General features: G+C 43.3%; 1 protein-coding gene across 38 annotated transcripts in view; it reads right to left on the bottom strand.

Moving 5' to 3' along the window:
• Positions 1–21473, bottom strand: part of MADD (MAP kinase activating death domain) — a 140168-nt gene extending 118695 nt beyond the window's left edge. For 37 of the 38 annotated variants that reach the window (XM_056526483.1, XM_056526501.1, XM_056526495.1 and 34 more), the window contains exons 1-3: positions 21328–21473; positions 10736–10874; positions 8641–9207 (exon numbers count right to left, since the gene is read on the bottom strand). In XM_056526483.1, the coding sequence (XP_056382458.1) occupies positions 8641–9207; positions 10736–10797 (629 nt within the window). In that variant the 5' untranslated portion in view covers positions 10798–10874; positions 21328–21473. Of the gene's footprint in view, positions 1–8640; positions 9208–10735; positions 10875–12430; positions 12607–21327 lie in introns of those variants that run through there. The other variant, XM_056526485.1, reaches the window with a different exon arrangement.
• Between the last annotated feature and the right edge of the window lie 2195 nt (positions 21474–23668).

The raw sequence follows: 23668 nt of genomic DNA, 5'->3' as shown, positions 1-23668 counted from the left end.
AAAAAACAGGACTATGGTGAATGATTCTAACCTACTGTCCAGCAATATCATAATTTCTGCTGCTCAACTTAGCTAGCGGCAGGATGATGGAGGCAAGTATAGTTGAAGATGATATTTTAATAACTGCACAATGTCATAAAGACATTATATAGAAGGAGGGGTGAGGAGGGATATACACAATATGCTTCTGTACAAAGTAATAAAGTATTAGGTGTAAGAGATGAGCTGAAGCCATAGCAATAAAGACAATCAAATAATGTAGCAATAAAAGAGGCCCGAAGCTACAAATACTCTGCTGGCTCGCTTACCTAAGAATAAACAATATTTCCTTATGTAAAGGTTTGTAAAAAGGATTTTGCACACCAAAAACGGTAATTTTTTCATGACACATAGCCTAAATTGACAAACTGTTTATATCAGGATTTATTTTGCTTTCAATATTTTATAATCATGAAACCTTGCAGTTTCCATTCTGGCCACTAGGCATAACACTAAGCTGAGACTTTCTGTACTGTACAGATTACCCGATAATGTCTTTCTTCTAAGCACAAACAGAAGTACAGTGAAAAGGTGGTTGCTCGTAGAAACATAACTCTGGATCCACCACCATTCACAACAGAGATCAGCATCCACTCCCTGTATAATGACCTCTGAAAAGGTCACAGAGAATGCCCATTCTCGTCTCTAATTCATCATCTCATTCATCAGCAATAGGTCAGAACCTGCCTAAAGTTGTCTAAGTCTATGGGTCCTGTCATGAATCACTAAATGCTGTTAAAAACAAAAAAAATCATTTAAAACGAGAATTTCAGACACATTATCATGTCAGTGCCTTGCTTATGCATCGCAAAAAGCCAAAGAGCATAACTGCCCATAGACCAGCAATAACCAGCAACCCAAAAGTGTTATCCTCTGCTCCCTTCTTTAAAAGGGAATTTGTCAGCTCCATACCAGGCACAGAACTGCAGATCCCAGCAGATAAGTTCTGGGGGGGCTTATATTAACCATATCTTTAGTTTTGGTGATCACAGTTGTAGAATTAAACTGGTGGTGCTGAGCTGCAGCATTTATGCCTCCTCCCTCCTCCTTGCCCTACCCTGCACGCTTGATATACAGGGCTCAACTTCAATCCCCGTATTAATCAAAGCAGGGAGAGAGGGGAGGGAGGAGGCAGCGCTGCAGCTCAGCACCACTAGTTTGACTCTTCAGTTGTTAATAAATAAACACTTTTACAACTACACAAGCAGTGATCAGCAAAACTAAAAAGGGTATGGTTAATTGTATCATCCCTAGCACCTATCTGCCGGCCTCAGCAGCTCTGTGCCTGTTATGGAGCTGACATATTCCCTTGTAGGGTCTATTCACATGTACAGTATTCTGCGCAGATTTGATGCTCAGGATTTCAAGCTGTGTTCAGTTTACATTGAAATCTGCAGCAGAAAATCCTGTGCATCAAATCTGCACAGAATACTGTACGTGTGAATAGACCATTAAAGTAGGTGATTGAAGACAATACTTTTGGGTTGCTGGGTATTGCTTGTCTATGGGCAGCTATGCTTTTGGCCTTTTTGCCAAGTAAGATGCATAAGCAAAGCACAGACCTGATAGGGAGGCTGCAATTCTCATTTAACAACAGTTCTTTGTGAGCAAAATCCTTTTACAACCCTTTACATAAGAAAATACTGTTCTGTCTTAGGTAAGTGAGCCAGCAGAGCATTTGTAGCTTCAGGCCTCTTTTACTGCTACATTATTTGATAGACCCTAATGCAATGACTTCAGATCATCCCTTACACCTAATACTTTATTACTTTCTACCAAAGCATGTCGTATTCATCCCTCCCCACCCCTCATCTAGTATAATGTCTTTTATGACATTGTGTAGTTATTAAAACTTGTTTTTTATATCAACTTGCGCCAGAAAGTTAAACAGATTAGTAAATTACTTCTATTAAAAAATCTTAATCCTTCCAATAATTATCAGCTGCTGGAGTTGTTGTTTTCTGTCTGGCAACAGTGCTCTCTGCTGACATCTCTGCTTGTCTTGGGAACTGCACAGAGTAGAAGAGGTTTGCTATGGGGATTTTCTTCTACTCTGGACAGTTCCCGAGACAGGTGTCATCAGAGAGCAGAAAAGAACAACTCAACTTCAACAGCTCATAAGTACTGAAAGCATTAAGATTTTTTAATAGAAGTAATTAACTAATCTGTTTAACTTTCTGGAGCAAGTTGATATGAGTTTTTTCCTGGAATACCCCTTTAAAACCTCACCTCGAATTATACTTGCCTCCATTCTGCCGCAAACAGCAATCTGCAAAACCAAAAGGTGTGCTTCATTGTATCCTCCCTAGCACCCATTTGCTGGGATCTGCAGCTCTGTACCTGGTATGGAGATGACGATTTCTCTTTGAGAGTTTGTTCACATAAAAACCTTGAATGTGAAGGAGGTGCTTCTCTTAACCCCTTAATTAAGGACCACAGTTTTTTTTATTTTTGCTATTTCGTATTTTCCACCTCACCTTCTAAAAATCAGAACATTTAAAATTTTGCACCTGCAGACCCATATGAGGGCTTATTTTTTTGTGCCACCAATTGTACTTTGTAATGATAATCATTTGACCACAAAATTTAAGGTCAAACCAGAAAAAAAATATATATATTTGTGGGGCAATATTGGAAAAAGAAAACGCAATTTTGTAAATTTTGGGGGCTTCCGATTCTACACAATGCACTTTTCGTTAAAAATGACACTATCTTTATTCTGTAGGTTCATACGGTGACAACGATACCTAATCTATATAGGTTTTCTTTTATTTTACTACTAAATTATAACTACATGCACCAAAATTGGTATGTGAAAAATTGTTTACCGTATATGCCGGCGTATAAGACGACCCCCAACTTTTACAGTTAAAATATAGAGTTTGGGATATACTCGCCATATAAGAATACCCCTCCTACCGCGATGTACGGTACCTTGTAGTTCCCCCACATTAGGTAGGCATCATGTTCCCCCACATTAGGTAGGCAGTATAGTTCCCCCCACATTAAGTTGCCAGTTCCCCACATTAAGTTGCCAGTTCCCCACATTAGGTCGGCAGCTCCCCCACATTAGGTCGTCAGTTCCCCCACAATAGGTCGGGAGTTACCCTACATTAGGTCAGCAGTTACCCCATATAAGTAGGCAGCTCCCCCACATTAGTAGCAGTTCCCCCACATTTGTAGGCAGCTCCCCCCACATTTGTAGGCAGCTTCCCCCACATTAGGTCAGCAGTTCCCCCACAATAGTAGGCAGCTCCCCCCACATTAGATTGGCAGCTCCCCCCAACAGACATACAGCTTCCAGCCATATACAGTGTATGGCTGGAGGCTGTATGTCTGTACTGGTCTGCCCCCACAGTGTTCTGATCACCCCTCCTCCGGCCCAGGTCACCATCTACTGCTATGGCCTATGGACCATAGCAGTATGTCCCGGGACTGGGGAGCTGTGACCGGATCACTTAAGATAGCACGGCCGGTCACTCACCAGGCCCTGGTCGGCGCGTCCTCCTGAGGTCCTCCTGGTCCTGTGCTCCTCTGCCTCTATGGTTGTAGGCAGGTGACGTCACTGACGTCCCGTGCGTACAACCATAGAGACGGAGGACCGGACCGCAGAAGGACACGCGCCGCCGGGGAATGGTAAGTGACCGGCGGACATCCTTATGTCCCGAAAAGATTTTTTGGGACACAGGGATGTCCGGCATAGGAATACCTATGATTATCTGCCCGGGCCGGCTCCCGTGTGTGGCTGCAGGCGGGGGCTGGCCAGAGCAAGTAAAAACTAATACTGTATACTAAAAACCAGGGGGCCTCCAGCTGTTGTAAAACTACAACTCCCAGCATGCCCGGACAGCCTTTGCTGTACTGGGAGTTGTAGTTTCACAACAGCTGGAGGCCCCCTGGTTTTGAGTATACAGTATTAGTTTTTACTTGCTCTGGCCGGCCCCCGCCTGCAGCCACACACGGGAGGCGGCCTGGGCAGATAATCAGGAGTTTTCCTATCCCGGACCTCAATAACCGGCGTAAAAGACAACCCCCGGTTTTTCAGAAGAAAATTCGGGGGTTAAAAAGTCGTCTTATACGGTATTTTTGTAATTTTTTATTTTTCCATATACGGGGATGTGTGGAGGCTCATTATTTGTGCCGTGATCTGAAATTTTTATTGGTACCATTTTTGTTTTGATGGTACTTTTTGATCGCTTGTTATACTTTTTTTAGTGTATACAAAGTGACCAAAAATTCACAAATTTTGGACTTCGGAATTTTTTTTTTCTACGTGTAAGCCATTGATCGTGCCGTTTAATTAACATTATATTTTTATACACTGCTCAAAAAAATAAAGGGAACACTAAGATAACACATCCTAGATCTGAATGATTGAACTAATCGTATGAAATACTTTAATCTTTACATAGTTGAACGTGCTGACAACAAAATCACATAAAAATTATGAATGGAAATCAAATTTATCAACCCATGGAGGTCTGGATATGGAGTCACCCTCAAAATCAAAGTGGAAAAGCACACTACAAGCTGATCCAACTTTGATGTAATGTCCTTAATACAAGTCAAAATGAGGCTCAGTAGTGTGTGTGGCCTCCACGTGCCCGTATGACCTCCCTACAACACCTGGGCATGCTCCTGATGAGGTGGCGGATGGTCTCCTGAGGGATGTCCTCCCACACCTGGACTAAAGCATCCGCCAACTCCTGGACAGTCTGTGGTGGATGAAGCGAGGCATGATGTCCCCGATGTGCTCAATCAGATTCAGGTCTGGGGAATGGACGGGCCAGTCCATACCATCAATGCTTTCCTCTTGCAGGAACTGCTGACACACTCCAGCCACATGAAGTCTAGCATCGTCTTGCATTAGGAGGAACCCAGGGCCAACCACACCAGCATATGGTCTTACAAGGGGTCTAAGGATCTCAGAAGCACATGGAGGGCTGTGCGCCCCCCCCCCAAGAAATGCCACCCCACACCATTACTGACCCGCCACCAAACCGGTCATGCTGGAGAATGTTGTAGGCAGCAGAATGTTCTCCACGGCATCTCTCTGTCACATGTGCTCAGTGTGAACCTACGTTCATCTGTTAAGAGCACAGGGCACCAGTGGCGAATTTGCCAATCTTGGTGTTCTCTGGCAAATGCCAAATGTCCTGCACGGTGTTGGGCTGTAAGCACAACTCCCACCTGTGGATGTCAGGCCCTCATACCCTCATGGAGTCTGTTTCTGACCATTTAAGTGGACACATGCACATTTGTGGCCTGCTGGATGTCATTTTGCAGGGCTCTGGCAGTGCTCCTCCTGCTCCTCCTTGCACAGTCCTGCTGCTGGGTTGTTGCCCTCCTACGGCCTCCTCCACATCTCCTGATGTACTGCCCTGTCTCCTGGTAGCGCCTCCATGCTCTGGACACTACGCTGACAGACACAGCAAACCTTCTTGCCACAGCTCGCATTGATGTGCCATCCTGGATGAGCTGCACTACCTGAGCCACTTGTGTGTGTTGTAGACTCCGTCTCATACTACCACTAGTGTCCAAAACATCAGCCAGGAAGCATAGGAACTGAGAAGTGGTCTGTGGTCACCACCTGCAGAACCACTCCTTTACTGGGGGGGTGTCTTGCTAATTGCCTAAAATTTCCCCCTGTTGTCTGTTCCATTTGCACACCAGCATGTGAAATTGATTGTCAATCAGTGTTGCTTCCTGAGCGGACAGAGTGACTTCACGACTTCACAGAAGTGTCATTGACTCAGAGTTACATTGGGGGAGATTTATCAAAACCTGTGCAAAAGAAAAGTTGCCCAGTTGCCCATAGCAACCAATCAGATTGCTTCTTTCATTTTGCAGAGGCCTTGTTAAAAATGAAAGAAGCGATCTGATTGGTTTCTATGGGCAACTTTTCCTCAGGACAAGTTTTGATAAATCTCTCCCATTGTGTTGTGGGAAAGTGGGAAAAGGGGGGGGGGGGTGACTCAAAACTTTCATTACTGAAGGGGTTAATAAATGTGAACATTTATTAACTTTTTTTTTTTTAGTCCCCATAGGGGACTATTACATGCAATTCTTTGATCGCATACACTGATCAATGCTATATCATAGCATAGCATTGATCAGTGTTATCAGTGCTCTGCTGCTCCAGCCTGAATGGCGGGTTTGGAGCAATAGATCACGGATCGGACAGCAAGGAGCATTATAAAAGGAGCCTCCCGCTGTCCTCTCAGCTGTTTGGGACACTGTGGTTGATCGCAGCGTCTAAAGGGTTAATACCAGACATCAGCCCGATCGGCAATGTCCGGTATTAGCCGCGGGTCCTGATTGCTAATAGCAACCAGGACCTGGCGGGTATGAAGCGCGCTCAGCTCCTGAGCACGCTTCACATAACGGGAGCCGGCCACGGATGTAAATATATGTCTGTGGGGGCTTAAATAACACAGTAGTTATCACTTTGCCAAGAACAGGTATAGTCTATGAAACAATTCAATGGTATATTACACCGTCAGCAAAGCACAATTCAAGAACCAAGAAAATAAGTGTGTGGCTAGTGTGTAATGAAAATATGAGAGAATCTTCTACACTGCGCCATCTTATACTGCATTGTGGGTATAGATAGCCGAGAGCTGCATGAGTTATGTATTATATAAATGTATCAGGAACAGTCTTTTATGTCACACACAAGGACAGCTGAGACCTTGCCTCCTGTGAGGATTAACATTGATCCTCATAATTCTGGTAAAATCATACAATGCTGTCACTCTAGTGGCCTGTCCTGGATTTACCATCTGTTCTGTTAGGATGTGATCAGGCCTTCTGCCTACATTTTACAGTCACAAGGATTCCTCTATTTAGGAGAAAACGATTTAATGATTTTAGGCCACACAAACAGCTGAATGCAACCCATGACGTGGTTGAGAAACTACAACTCCCAGCATGCCCTGACAGCAACAAATGTAACCAATAATGAATTCCATGTCTAAAACACTTGTTAATACAAACCTGTTATACACATACTCCCTTACGGGAAAACTGATGGACTTTGCAATATCCTTTAATACAAAGCAAGTGGATGCAACTGCACCCACCACACAAACTCTGATTTGGGGTCTAAGTAAAGGCACACACATTAAAGTCTTATGTGTATGGGGTCCTCCAGACTCTCCCTAAAAAAGAAACATTGGGCAAGCTGTATTTCAACTGCGGGTCCACCTGTGCCTGTAACAAGCACAGATTAAGCAGGTTGGCACCCACTTAAGAATCCTTTTATGTGGCTCAATCATTGTGCCGGCAGGGCCACCTAGATGATCACTGGATAGTTCATACGGCCCGTAACTTCTATCTTTGTTGATAAACTCTCCTTCCAGTCAGCTGAGGGATCAAGTGATGTTTTCCTGAATACTTAAAGCAGGGGTCTAGGAATGTATCATGTAACAACAGGAATAAATGGTATCATAAGAGGTTTTAATTTTAGGCCCATCTATCCAAATGCCCCATCAGAGAGTCATTCAGTGGGTGAAGTGGTTTTTTATTGCACCATACAACCCCAACATTTGCAAGGACTTTGTCCTGCTGATAAAAAAAAAAAAACACACACATTACAGGGGTTTTCCTGTCAGGGCACATTATCCCCTTTCCCACTGTGAACAAAATAAAAATACAGCCCCAATGAAGAGTGTAGGCCGTAACATGCACGGCCACAGCCATGTTTTTATTCTATGGGCCTTCCAAACATTGCCAAAAGGCAGCGCCCAGCAACAATCGCAAAGCCATTGGAGAACAAATGGAGTATTGACAATGCAGGCGCACCCTGCTCTGTTCATTTGGTGCTGCATTTTTTTTACATTTGTTCTAGGGATTGGCAGAGGTCCCAGCAGCCAGACCCTCACGATTCACAAGTTATTCCCTATTTTTAGTAAAGGGGATAACTTGCCCAGATGGGAAAACCCACCACCATTCAACAATCTTTTGAGAAAAAGTTTTATAACAGCAAATATAGCAATCATCATCTCTACAGCAAGGGTTGTATTGATACACAAATATTAAAGGATATATCACCAAATAGCACCTCCAACTTGTCTCAGAAAGTTCGGTCACAACTCATGATGTAGTCAAAAGAGAGGGGTTATACAGGCTTTACCTTAACGTGAACAGAACAATTGTAACCACTTAAAAGAGTAGTCCGGCGTGCACTTTTCTCATTTTATCCGGTCCGGACTGCAAAAAAAAAAAGAAAACAAACTTTCTCTTACCTGCCAACGAGCCCCCGGAGCTCCGGTACACTCCGGTACAGGTGTTCCGTCCCCGGTCTGTATTCTTCTTACTTCCTGTTAGCTCGGCACGTCACACGGAGCTTCAGCCTATCACCAGCCAAGGCGGGACATCGCTGCGGCCTGTGATAGGCTGAAGCTCCGTGTGACGTGTCGGGCTAACAGGAAGTAAGAAGCAAACAGCCCGGCGACCCAACACCTGTACCAGAGCTCCGGGGGCTCATTGGCAGGTAAGAGAAAGTTTGTTTTCTTTTATTTTGCAGCCCGGACCGGATAAAATGAGAAAAGTGCACGCCGGACTACTCCTTTAACATGCAGAGACAAAAAAATGTCTTACCTTGTGACACCCTTGGATATTCCAGCCTTCTTGCTGACCAGCCTATCACTGCAGCAGTCAACCAACCTCTTGAGAGTATACAGGCATTCCCGGAAGGTGGAGAAGAAGGGATAGTGGCTGATGATACAAAGAGATGTGAGTGTGCTATTGCGTGACCTTTGTGCTCCTTTGGACAGACGTTTCCCTCGAGGAGAGTGATTGATATCTGGAGTAGACTCTGCACTCGGAGCCTGTAAAGAATAGCCACCATCCGAGCCTTCAGACCCATTCTCAGGAGCTGCTGGCTTAGGCTGTTTTCTGCTTTTGTCTTTCGGAAGGCGTTTTTGAAAGGAGCGATAAAAATTAACACAGATTCCATAACGTATGACGCCGCTGTCCTTATCAGTGAGCGTGAACACAAATGAAGTATCATCCCGCAAGCTCATCCGCTTTTGCCGTACACTAAGACATCCCTCTGGCTGGCAGAAAAATACCACATCGGGTGGCAGTGGAAATTCTGGATGGTCCTCGAGGGGGTAACGCCGAAGGAGCTCAGGTGTCTGGGCAACACTGTCACTGCTTGGCTGCCTGGCAAGGAGAAAAAAGGATTGTGTACAGATGGCTCATAAGATAGAAGAGGATCGTACAGGAGACAGAAAAAGCACACAAAGCCACAAGAGGCAGAGATTTAATCATCAGACATCTGGAACATACCGCTGTGAAAGCAGAATTTCCATTGCCAAGTCTTAGATATTTTAATTGTAAAAAGGTTATTACGTTTTTTCAAATTATTAGAATATAAATCAGGAGTATTATGCAATATTATATCCACACCCTAAAGTTATTTACCACAATTATGATCATGCAGACCTGTGTGAATATCTTCTGTGCGCACTACTAGATGAGCTCCTAAAAGCTGATAAGGGGGATCCATGCAAAACATTCTACAATATAGCAGGTTGCACCAAGTTGCCCTCTTTCCAGCTAATTTAAATGGCAATATAGAATAAGACTATTACTCTTTCTATGCTCAATGACTGGTGTAAATTTAAAGGCCCATCCCATAAACTGATGGCACAGAGCTACTATATGCAATCACTTTATGATTGATGGGTGCTTGGAGGTGTTCCCAGTGGTCAACTCAAGTGGACAGGGCCGACTGCTGCATTAATGCTCCATCTAGTGATGGTCTAGACTAGTAATATATATATTTTTTTTTACTCAAGTGCACTTTAGTTTTCTATGTAACACGTCTATGTACAGTTGTAGGCCTTCCTCACACGAGAATACATCAGCTCAGTAATCCCTTTAAGTATTGCCAGCAGAAGAAAAAAAAAAAGGCAAACATTTCCTTTTTTTTTGCTTCTTTCCAAAGATTCCACCTTTACTAACAAAAAAATTGGAATGGAAGACTGAACGGATATTCACTTGTGTAAACAAGACTTAAGTCTCAAACCTCAAAGGAAGATACATATGAAAAGAAAAGGAAAGCCAACAGCATACTGAAATATAAACAAGAGTCAGAATAGAAAGGAAATGGTTAACTGTGCTGACTACCAACATGACATAAAGGTAACTTGATGTTCTTGTGAATGAATGAAATATTAATTCACGGTGACAGATCCTCTCGAAAAGGAAACCTAATTGTATTACATAATCTCTCATTTCTTACCATTATGATATGAATGTTAGTTGTATGAAAAGGGAAATTATGGTTATTGTTCCCTGCGTCCAAGTAGAAGAAAAGAGCAGCTAAAATTGAGCATTTTTTTTTTTTCCTTTTTTTTATTAAGTAAATATAATTGTACAAAAAGAGCACACAACAGATTTCCGTATAAATTCCCCAACCCTCCCAAATCCTCCGCAGGCATCACAAACCTTTTTCTTTAGGCAATGGGTAGCAGGGATGTTTAACCATAGTTTCTATCCAATTCTCTATCAATATATAACAAAAGGGTGGTATCACCCCTCCACACAATACAAAAGCCGCAAAAGCGGCACGCACAACTAACGGACCCAAACCAACTAGCTTTAAAGTGGCCCGTCACCCGGTTTCCCAAAGCCTATTACAATATATATATGTGTGTATAGCGCCTTTGTTACTCTCAGGACTTACCTTGCACCTACGATTACCAGGTAGTCCAGCAACCTGGGACATGGCCTCTTCTTCTGCCCCATGGTACCACCGTAGTATTATTTCATTTTATTCAGACTCATTGAACCATTGCTGACCGGGCGGGGACACCAACAGGGACCTAAATCAAAACAAGATTTTAGCATACAAAGATAGCGTAACATATTCCTTCAATTACACATGAGACGGCCGACCAGATGCAGGAGGGTTGCCAGCACAATGCTCCTCCACATACTGATAAGCGTTTCCTGTAATATTATGCTGGTGCACAGACTCTATTACTACATCCAGTCATGTGGAGATTATTATCTGATACTACATGAGACACAAATGCCAGGCCCAGGCCTCAAACACCTCACCGAGCATCTCTGTCCTATAACAAAGCTACGGTAACCATGTACTACTGTCAGGACAAAGAAAGCAAAGCGTATACAAAATCATTTTATGGAACATCAGTGCATAATAGACAAACATTTAAAAGACACTTAAAATGACAAACGTAATCATGTAGAAGTACAGATAGGTCTGCCAAATGCAGGACCGGAGGTCCCCTATATAACACAGTATAGAAATATACCTAACAATGTAAAGTGCTATTAGATACTGGGTTGTTAGAAACCAGTACCATAATCTTAGTAGGTAAACAAGTGTCTACAGCAGTGGTCTTCAAACTGTGGCCCTCCAGATGTTGCAAAACTACAACTCCCAGCATGCCCGGACAGCCAACGGCTGTCCGGGTATGCTGGGAGTTGTAGTTTTGCAACATCTGGAGGGCCACAGTTTGAAGACCGCTGGTCTACAGTTACAGAGTATAACAAAATGACCAAAGTAAACCAGTCTGAGTATTGTGGGATATGCACCAGGGTAAAGACAGTAATCCCCTAGTAGGGACACCCCAGGACCTCCGTCACCCAACATTTCACTAGATCCACTTCTTCCCAGTATCTAATAGCACTTTACATTGTTAGGTATATTTTTATACTGTGTTATATAGGGGACCTCCGGTCCTGCATTTGGCAGACATATCTGTACTTCTACATGATTATGTTTGTCATTTTAAGTGTCTTTTAAATGTTTGTTTCTATTATGCACTGATGTTCAATTAAATGATTTTGTTTGTATCTTGATCTGTATACGCTTTGCTTTCTTTGTCATGATTTTCAATTTGGCGTAGGATCTTTCATATCAAGAGGCATATGTTGTGTGCATGTACTACTGTCACACATACCTCAGCCCACAGCCCGGCACACAAAACCTAAGCAATCTTTCCTCAGAGCAAGACCTTTACCCCATAGTGTAGTGTAGTGCAGCATCTCACCAGGAACCATTGCTGTGCTGCCCCCCCACCATACATCCCACCTAACCATGTACCCCTATACCACATCCTAACTGCCTAACTACCCACCCTGGCTTCACAGCAACACCCCTAATCTCCAACCCCTCAGATCCCACCATTCCCACCTGCCTTTAAAGAGAATTTTGATCCCGCACAACCAATCCTCATGACTTTTCTGCCTAACTGAAAAACCAGCCCTTCTCTCACCGCCTGAGGGTAAAGCTCTTCTCCTAAAAACATCTGCTCTCTTCTTATCCAGCTGCCTCCGCTCGCCTCCCTGCCCCCATCACGACCATACCCCTTCTCTATGGGCCTGACCTGTACATGTAATGTGCACTTACCATCTCCTCTATAAGTGTCATGAGCCCTCCTCTGCCTTGGCACTGAATGGCATTCTGCATGCACACAGCAATCTTACTCCTTGTTTTTTCCTGCTTCCTTTTCACACTGTGCCCAGTCCCCATCCATCCCGAGCCTCGGCTCTACCACAGCCATCCTTGTACGTGTGGATCAATGCTTCCCCGCTTCTCTCTCACAACCTATTAATCATCTGTCCCTGCCGCTCTGCTGGAACATCTCAGCCTTCTTCCCTTCCGCTTCTAATTCTGTTCCTCACAGCAGCCATCCCCTGCCTGGCGGGAGTCATGTCCTCTCGAATACAGTCATCGCTCCCCGCATCTCGCACTGGAAAACGGAGATGTCACTCAATGAGTTCACTAGTTTATAAAGCTGTAGCGGGGCTGAATTTGCGATTTAACTCTTTGAGCTGCAATAATTCAGGTAGGCAGGCCGAGTGGCAATGTCACCTTGCCCCCACAACACTTAAAGGGGTACTCCCAGCCTTTGGCTGTCCGGACATGCTGGGAGTTGTAATTTGGCCACAGCTGGAGACACCCTGGTTGGGAAACACTAGTCTATGTATAGGCCTGCATAGAGATACAGGGGGAGATTTATTAAAACCTGTGTGGAGGAAGAGTGATGTAGTTGCCCATAGCAACCAATCAGATGGCTTCTCTTATTTTTCAGAAGGTTTTGATAAATCTCCCCAGTAGACCCTAAATGATAGGACATTTTAATAATTGGCTGTCACAATGTGACCCAATTTTAAATTTTAAATGCATCAGGACAATAAAAAAAAAAAAAAATAATAATAATAATAATTTAAAAATGGTTGTAAAGCCGGACACAAAGCGACATCACTAGGATATGCCGCCACTTCCTGATCGGCGGTGGTCCTCCCTCTGGGATCCTCATCAATAGGAGAATGAAGGGGACGCAGAGCTCTTGTAGTGTTCATCACAGCCACTTGGCAGGGAATTGCAGTAGGCCCCATTTACTTGGATGAGGCAACACTGTATTTTTCTGCACACTGGGTGGCCATGGATCACTGTATAAAGGGGAGGGGGCAGTGAAGGGACGCAGCATTATACCAGTGATCAATACAAAGCAAACGACAGATTCCATCTGATCAATACTCCTTAGGGTCTATTCACACGTACAGTATCCTGAAAATATTTGATGCGCAGGATTTGAAGCTGTGTTTAGTCCTTTTGTTTACATTGTTTAAATATTTAAAGATACTGTATGTGTGAATACACCCTTAAATAGGCCCTGTCAGATCCATAAACTTTGTTACAGATGAAAGTTGAATATGTAATACGGTTGCTTAAAGTTTTTTGAATATTTAATAAGGAAAACGGCTCTGAAAATACCACCACTAGGGGTCCCCATACCTACTGGAACACTAACATGTCCTGTAGCAGCATTAGGTTTGTCCATGAGTCATGGACAAGAGATGCCTCATGGCCAAGACTTCATGAGCAGACACACCAATCACCTCCCACCACCACAAGGAGGGATACGCCTCTTCCTCTGAGAGGATTTCTAACTCTGTGAGCTAATGAAAAGAGGTATTTTTTTAATAAATATTGGTGAAAGAGGCATAAATATTACATGCACATGGTGCGGATTAGGTACTGAGTAACATTTTGGGGTATGACAGGTACTCTTTAAGCCAGGCAGCTTCTAGTCATACAACATCATGTCCCTTCCCGAGCTAAATGCACCCCATCTCAGCCTTTCCTTATTGGACACGATATCATCTCATCGCTGCCAATCTGTGCAAGTTTCTCACACCTGCTTTAAGACGCCTTCTGTCATACTAGATTTCACAACATAAACACGAAACTAAAAGCATTAAAAACCCTCCCACCATATGTACACAGATCTATCCTGGTGACGACGTGACACACTATCCTGTCAGGCTTGTGCACACAGCCAACTCTTATTTCTAGTCTAATGGCAGACTGTACTCCAGGGATGACAATACTAGCAGCACAGAAGCCATCTGCCTACACACCCCTCCATTTATACACAGAACTGTTTATTCAGGGCTCCTGCCGTGGTGTACGTCATTGGCTGGATATGCCATCATATGTTGTACTAAAATGTATCCACTGCCAACATGGAGGAAAGAGGAGGAAGACATTCTACAGGCTAACAATGTGCTGAGGACTTTTCACCTCACCGAGGTATGAGGCGTTTCTGCATACATAATAGTTGTTCTCTACAGGCACCAGTTTTAGGCTTTGTTTCCCATAGCAACCAATAAAAATCAGCCTTTCCTCCTGCAGCAGTGTCAAAAATGAAAGCTGAGCTCCGATTGGAGCATCAAGACTATCTTTTCTACAGTGGTCTCAAACTGTGGCCCTCCAGATATTGCAAAACTTCAACCCCCAGGATGCCCGGACAAAGTCAACAATAGACAGGACCTGTCCCATTCACATGAATTGGAGATGCTACTGAGCATTCTCTGTGACCTTTTCACAGGTCATTCTACAGGGAGGGGGAGGCTGAGTTTAAGCTAATGTGAATAATGTCTTAGCCATCTGCTGATGTCTCCATTCACTGTACTCCTGTCTGTGATGAAAAGGAGGGCACTGCTGGGAAGGCATCTGTACAGAACAGGAAGTCTCAGCTAAGTTTCAAAGGGGATGTGCGCTGCCCTGCAGTTCGGAGCTCCGCATGCAGCGTCCGGAAGTTCATTACTCCAAACGCTGTGTGCGGGCTTCCGTGTTCGCGGCTGCCGGGCGTGACGTCACGCCTGGCCCCTCGCCTGCCCCCTCGTGACGTCGCGGTCGCGCCCCCTTCCCATAGACTTTCGTTGAGGGGGCGGGCGTGACGTCACGAGGGGGCCGGGCGTGACATCACGCCCGGCGGCCGCGAACACGGAAGGCCACACACAGCGTTCGGAATAATGAATTCCCGGACGCTGTGTGCAGAGCTCCAAAAGCCAGGGCAGCGCACAACCCCTCTAAGGAGTACTGCAGCCATAGAACGCTTATCCTCTATGTGCAGGAAAGGGGATAAGTGTCTGATTGTGGGGGTCCGAACGCTGGGACAGCCCGCGATCTCCCGTCTCTGCGCAGCTAATGCTCATGTTGACCACACAGAGAGGTCAACAGACATGCCCCCTCCATTCAACTCTATGGGAGAGGCAGGGATGCATGAATGCTGCATCACCACCTCTCCCATACACATACGGAATCCCGGCGATCAGACACTTATAGGGCATTAGTGTTCTATGGCTGCAGTACTCCTTTAAGGCCTAGTGGTCAGAATGGAAAAGGCAAGACTCAGGATTATTGTCTAATGACATATTCAAAGGATGCAGAGAATTCATTAAAACGTGTGGGCCTTATATTACCGGTACATTTGGTGCAATTTACTCAAACAAACAATTGGCTGCGGTCATCCATAGAAAGGTCTGGTTTTCACTACGGAATTTCTGACCGGACTTCCGCATCTGAATTTCGGTCGTTAATTCCGCTACCTGAGTTTAAAATGCGAGTGAATGGGTTTTACGTTAACCCATTCACACTGCGGAATATTCTGGGCAAAATTTTTGCCTGAAAATTCCAACATAATAATAAATTGAAATTGCTCAACGTTCTGGCGGTATCCGTGCCACAGACACTGCAGTCTATCGGGGACGGCAATGTCCCTGCGGTCCTAGTGGCAACTGATTCCGTCGACGCTGGCCTCACTTGGATTCTGTAGTGTGAACTAGTCCTCTTTGAAAACGAAAAACGCAATCTGGTTGCTATGGGCAACTACACCCCTCCTTTACACAGCTTTTGATTAATCTCTCCCTATGTTTGGCGAATTAAAAGGGCCCACCCACCGCAAGTATGACATGGTATGTTCTTTAGTATACCTTCTCACAGACATACTGATGTATAAACTAAAAATAATGTGCATAAGTCATGGCTGTACTATGTTTGTCACCCTAACTATATTGTTTCACCGAAAGCTGGATTAGAACCAATATGGCCACCATTCTTGCCCCAGTGGGATTGCCATAGAAAAGCATTTCCGAGAGTACTAAAGAAAAACTCTACATAGTTATGCAGGAATATGGAAGGTGAATTTGCCTAACTATGCAGTCTATCCTCCTAGGAGTCCATAAAAAGCTGTCCGTCTAACCTATTGGGAGTCATACTGGTTGTCAACCAGCTATCCCCGAAAGAAATAGATTAAGATTTTCAACAAAAGGTCAGTTCAAGGACTTCTCTTTTTCTAGTCCTATCTTGAAGGTGATCCCTATCTTAAACATTTATGGCCTATCCAGTGCACGTGAAATATATAAGCCTGATAGATGTTGGTCCCCCACCTCCCCTGTTATAAATTAAATCAGTTTTTCAGAATCCGGAATGGTTCTTGTCAGACCTGATTTTGCTGTAAAACCCTTTTTTTAGGGGACAGCCAGCGGTATACTGGGGTGAAGGGGAGTCGTCATTGAAGACAACAGGAAGGTGATGGAAAGGCTGCAGTTTATTCTAGGAGGCCCATGGGGCTAAATAGTAGACAGGCAATGTTCAATTGAGGTTGTGTTTGCATGGAGGGCCACAGTCATGGCTGTAAAGAGATTATGGAGGTAATGGGCTGATGGCAGGAGTAGCAAGGGAGACAATGAACAACATCCAAAATATAGGCGGCTGTGAGGAGCAAGGACAAAGACGTAAATCAGGAGGTAAATGGGCAGCATGATACAGAAGCAGCGAGGACTCTTACCGACAAGAGAAGGAACGAGGATGACAAGCGGTAGAAGGAAGACAGGAATGGTGAGAATGGAGGGGGGGATGGGAAAGAGGTTATACAGGGGAACGGACAGCACCTGGAGCTTTTGAGATTAGGATGTACAAAATGACCTGAGGTAACAATGACACAGGACTGTATAGAGAACATAGTACTGCAAAAGCATTACTTGCAACTGTGTGCCTCCAGCTGTTGCAAAACTACAACTCCGAGCATGCCCGGACAGCCGACGGCTGTCCGGGCATGCTGGGTGTTGTAGTTTTGCAACAGACCACATGTCCCATGACCCAGAGGATATACAAGATATCAGCCTGTACAAAATCTAGCTAAGCGTCAATGATCAGCTTCAGCATTTTAAAGCAACTTCCTCTCAATGCAAAACAAACTGATCAAAAAGGAGGAAGATATATATTTTGGATTAAAAAAATAAAATAAAAAAAATATATATATATGTTGTTGTTTTTTTTTTTTTTAAACAATGTGAATGACATGCACCTCTCTCTCTCTCTCTCTCGTATGGTACGATATACTACTGCCTGTAATGCAGCAATGGGACAGTGAAACAATCGCAGCACGTATTCTCAGCGCAGAGGCCAAATTACAATCGGCAATGCCAAATTTTCCTCTCCTTAGGATCTCCAAATACAAAGTGCTCAGCCAGAATATACTGTGCCAGAGATCATCGTAGAGTTTGACCACAATCCTAGCTGTTATTGCCTTTACGGCACGTTGTAACATACATTACCACATCTCCCTAGGACTGGACATTACATGAACTACTTTTTGTGACCTTCAACTATGTAGTAAACTAGATACAATTGTTCAAACTGTAGAACATCCTGAATGTTTATTTGTTTTTTTTTTTATAATATGACGCATTCACTGATTCTTCACATAAGAAAATATAGATTATTAATATTACTCATAATAATACAGATATCAGTCTGAATTCAGTATTTATACACAGGGTATTTTTGCCTTCATGGAGACGTGAAAACTTGTCCCTATTTTTACTAAAGTTTATGCATCTAAGACCCTTGAGTCCATGCATGCTGGCAGTTGTAGTTTTGCAACACTTGAAGGTCGACAGTTCAGAGACTAGGAGAATAGGGGATAAGATGTCTCACCGTAGGGGTCCCGCCGATGGGGATCCCCACAACCTTGTATTCGCCACCCACCTGTTTGAGCTGCACGTCGCGGTGCCAGCTCACAAACAGCCGGTTGGCGACCACGGGGCCAGAGTATCGTGACATCACGACTCCGCCCCCGTGTGCCATGCAAGTCTATGGGAGGGGGCATGAATACAAGATTGCGAGGGTCAACAGCAGCGGGACCCCCTGTGACCGGAGTACCCCTTTTAACTGGTGCCAGAAAGTTAAACAGATTTGTAAATTACTTCTATAAAAAAAAATCTTAATCCTTGCAGTACTTATTAGCTTCTGAATACTACAGAGAAAATTCTTTTCTTTTTGGAACACAGAGCTCTCTGCTGAATCACGAGCACAGTGCTCTCTGCTGACATCTGCTGCTCTGAACAGTACTTAAAACGGACAGATATGTCAGCAGAGAGCACTGTGATGTCAGATGTGTTCCAAAAAGAAAAGAATTTCCTCTGTAGTATTCAGCAGCTAATAAGTACTAGAAGGAATAAGATTTTTTTAATAGAAGTAATTTACAAATCTGTTTAACTTTCTGGCACCAGTTGATTTAAAAAAATAAAATTTCCACTGGAGTACCCCTTTAATCCAAAACAATGCCACTGCCACCAGTATCACCTTACACAGTGCAAGGTAGGATGTTGCATTGTTTTGAAGATAGACAAACTTTCACTCTTAGGCTGGGAACATAACAGCGTAATATAGTCACATGTTTGCATCTGTCTAACGGCACCAGTTTTGGCCTGACTGCAGGTCTCATAACCCAGACAGACAGCTGTCAATGCTTCTGGGGACAGCTACCTTCATAAAACAATACATAAGTAGAAGGAATGCCAAGGAGATCTATGCCGAGCAGGCATGGGTGGGGGGCAATAGCTGTTCTTTTAGCTAACGCCGATTGAAGGTGAAAAACCAGCTTTATATCTCAGTAAGAGGTAGAATAAAAATAGAGAGAACAATGACAGTGGTGCAGAAGTGAATGAACAGAAAATAATGGGTTGTAGTACAAGACATTGCTGGGGGCAGGAAACTGTCAGTCAGATGAATTAGTTTATTGACATAAGTTGTTGGCCATAGAGATAACACTGTACAATGGGGTGTGTCACCCACTAGGTGAAAACAGCATCACAGGGGTGACCTCAGGAACTCTGCAGGGTACCAGGCGGGCAGCAAGATGGAAGAGACATTAAGAATGGGAAAGGAGATGGAAACAACAACGGGGGGAGGGGGGCAATCTACCTGGGCCACCGCCAATGACACCACCTCACCATGTGTATTGTATATAGACACTTCTATAACTGGGTGAATAAATAACTATACACATTGGGCACCAGGTGTACTGTATGTAGACACCTATATAGCGGGGGTACATTAGGGGTAGGTAAATTACTATAGACATTGGGTACCAGGTGTACTGTATGTAGACACCTATATAGCGGGGGTACATTAGGGGTAGGTAAATTACTATAGACATTGGGTACCAGGTGTACTGTATGTAGACACCTATATAGCGGGGGTACATTAGGGGTAGATAAATTACTATAGACATTGGGTACCAGGTGTACTGTATGTAGACACCTATATAGCGGGGGTACATTAGGGGTAGATAAATTACTATAGACATTGGGCACCAGGTGTACTGTATGTAGACACCTATATAGCGGGGGTACATTAGGGGTAGGTAAATTACTATAGACATTGGGCACCAGGTGTACTGTATGTAGACACCTATATAGCGGGGGTACATTAGGGGTAGGTAAATTACTATAGACATTGAGCACTATGTGTACTGTATGTAGACACCTATATAGCGGGGGTACATTAGGGGTAGATAAATTACTATAGACATTGGGCACCAGGTGTACTGTATGTAGACACCTATATAGCGGGGGTACATTAGGGGTAGGTAAATTACTATAGACATTGGGCACTATGTGTACTGTATGTAGACACCTATATAGCGGGGGTACATTAGGGGTAGGTAAATTACTATAGACATTGAGCACTATGTGTACTGTATGTAGACACCTATATAGCGGGGTACATTAGGGGTAGGTACATTACTATAGACATTGGGCACTATGTGTACTGTATGTAGACACCTATATAGCGGGGGTACATTAGGGGTAGATAAATTACTATAGACATTGGGCACCAGGTGTACTGTATGTAGACACCTATATAGCGGGGGTACATTAGGGGTAGATAAATTACTATAGACATTGGGCACCAGGTGTACTGTATGTAGACACCTATATAGCGGGGGTACATTAGGGGTAGGTAAATTACTATAGACATTGGGCACTATGTATACTGTATGTAGACACCTATATAGCGGGGGTACATTAGGGGTAGGTAAATTACTATAGACATTGGGCACTATGTGTACTGTATGTAGACACCTATATAGCGGGGGTACATTAGGGGTAGGTAAATTACTATAGACATTGGGCACTATGTATACTGTGTATAGACACTTCTATAATGGGGGTACTTCAGTGGTGAATAAATCACTATACACATTGGGCACCAGTAAAAGGACTCAAAGACCCCATAACATTGCCAGGCTCCTTGACCTCTGTACAGTAATGTGCTATACATGAGGGCATGTCAGTAGATAACAGTGCCCAATACACTGGCACAGAATGAGCCCGTTACCCTTACACTCAAAAAGGGTACTGCAACCATACAGTGGCCCCACATAGCCCACACTGTCTGTGCTGGGTCCTGCATGTCACCTTTAACCATGGAGCCATAGAGGGCAGTGGTGCAGCCTGTCATGTGCAATAGATGATGCCAGTATAACACATACATGTATATCGCTCCCATGCCCTACAGTGACATGGCACTATGCATGCTGACAGCCCTGTCATGATGCCCTGGGAAGCAGTGACAGCCGCGCTGCGAGCAATGACAGGAGGAGGGGCAGTAATGCACGGTACACACTTCATACAGGGAGGACAGGCAGCATGCACGCCGCTTACCTGCTGGCGGAGACACCGGCTTATCGTCTGTCTGGGCCTGCCAAGCTATACGAACCAGCACCCGGTTACCCCCACCGCCCGTGCCCTCTCATCATAGGCAGGGACGTGCCATCATACAAGCCACGCCTCCTCCCTCCTGCTTACGACGTGACGTACGCTTTCTTACTGCGTCATGACGTACTCATCTTGGTTGCTATGGTGAATGTGCAAACGGCCTATACATAGCCCCAATGCGTTACATAGTCAATTATTACGAATCTGTCGTCAATGTGTTATGTACAGTTGGGTTCTGTGGACTGTGGCGCATCAGCTGTTGCAGAACTTAGATAATATAACATACTGCAAAATATAATATACTGCATTACTGCAAGATAATATAATATACTGCTCCTATAATATACTGCAAAATAACATAACATACTGCATTACTGCAAGATAATATAACATACTGCAAAATAACATACTGCATTACTGCAAGATAATATAATATACTGCTCCTATAATATACTGCAAAATAACAACATACTGCATTACTGCAAGATAATATAACATACTGCAAAATAACAACATACTGCATTACTGCAAGATAACATAACATACTGCATTACTGCAAGATAATATAATATACTGCTCCTATAATATACTGCAAAATAACATAACATACTGCATTACTGCAAGATAATATAACATACTGCAAAATAACAACATACTGCATTACTGCAAGATAGTATAATATACTGCAAAATAACAACATACTGCATTACTGCAAGATAATATAACATACTGCAAAATAACAACATACTGCATTACTGCATTATAATATAATATACTGCTCCTATAATATACTGCAAAATAACATAATATACTGCATTACTGCAAGATAATATAATATACTGCTCCTATAATATACTGCAAAATAACATAACATACTGCATTACTGCAAGATAATATAATATACTGCTCCTATAATATACTGCTAAATAACATAACATACTGCATTACTGCAAGATAATATAATATACTGCTCCTATAATATACTGCTAAATAACATAACATACTGCATTACTGCAAGATAATATAATATACTGCTCCTATAAAATACTTCAAAATAACATAACATACTGCATTACTGCAAGATAATATAACATACTGCAAAATAACAACATACTGCATTACTGCAAGATAATATAATATACTGCAAAATAACAACATACTGCATTACTGCAAGATAATATAACATACTGCAAAATAACAACATACTGCATTACTGCAAGATAATATAATATACTGCTCCTATAATATACTGCAAAATAACATAATATACTGCATTACTGCAAGATAATATAACATACTGCAAAATAACATACTGCATTACTGCAAGATAATATAATATACTGCTCCTATAATATACTGCAAAATAACATAACATACTGCATTACTGCAAGATAATATAATATACTGCTCCTATAATATACTGCTAAATAACATAACATACTGCATTACTGCAAGATAATATAATATACTGCTCCTATAATATACTGCTAAATAACATAACATACTGCATTACTGCAAGATAATATAATATACTGCTCCTATAAAATACTTCAAAATAACATAACATACTGCATTACTGCAAGATAAAATAACATACTGCTCCTATAATATACTGCAAAATAACATAACATACTGCATTACTGCAAGATAATATAATATATTACCTACAAGCCTAGCGGCTAATCCAAAACTCAATTATATACCTACAAAAATTAGCCCAGAAAAAATTATTTTATGTAACCAACATCTCTTTATTAATCACAATCAATAACAATAGGTAGAAAAAAACCATAAAAAATACCCACCCTTAAAAAAGCCCCCCCCCCCCCACACACACACAAAGGCAGGATGTGGGGAACCCAATATATAGATACAATAGAAATGTACAGTATCCCTATCAGCATGCCATCATATAATAATTAGATCAAGTACTGTACCTGTCGGTAGCATGCTGAACACGTCCCCACGCTCCTACCGCCTCGACACGTGTTTCGGGCAATCCCTTTCTCAAGAGGCTCATGGGAGTGAGGAACTGGTGGCCCTTTATGCGGCATGCCCTCCAATGGCGCATGAGAGCGGTCCGAACGCCGTGCGACTTCCGGGCGGCGTCATTGGCTGAAGTATGTCATAATGACAACATCCGCCAATACTGACTGCCGAACGAAAAATCGCGCTACGTCGGAACCACGCGCATGCGCACCGGGCAACACATAGTTATAATGAGGAATAGTCGCAAGGAGGAGCTGTTCAGCATCCCACCGACAGGTAGGTAAACCAAAGAGGAGAT

The sequence above is a fragment of the Hyla sarda genome, chromosome 6 (assembly GCF_029499605.1).
Source record: "Hyla sarda isolate aHylSar1 chromosome 6, aHylSar1.hap1, whole genome shotgun sequence".
Taxonomy (NCBI): domain Eukaryota; kingdom Metazoa; phylum Chordata; class Amphibia; order Anura; family Hylidae; genus Hyla; species Hyla sarda.
Note: the sequence above shows the minus strand (reverse complement) of the source record. Positions and strands in the feature narration are given on the sequence as shown.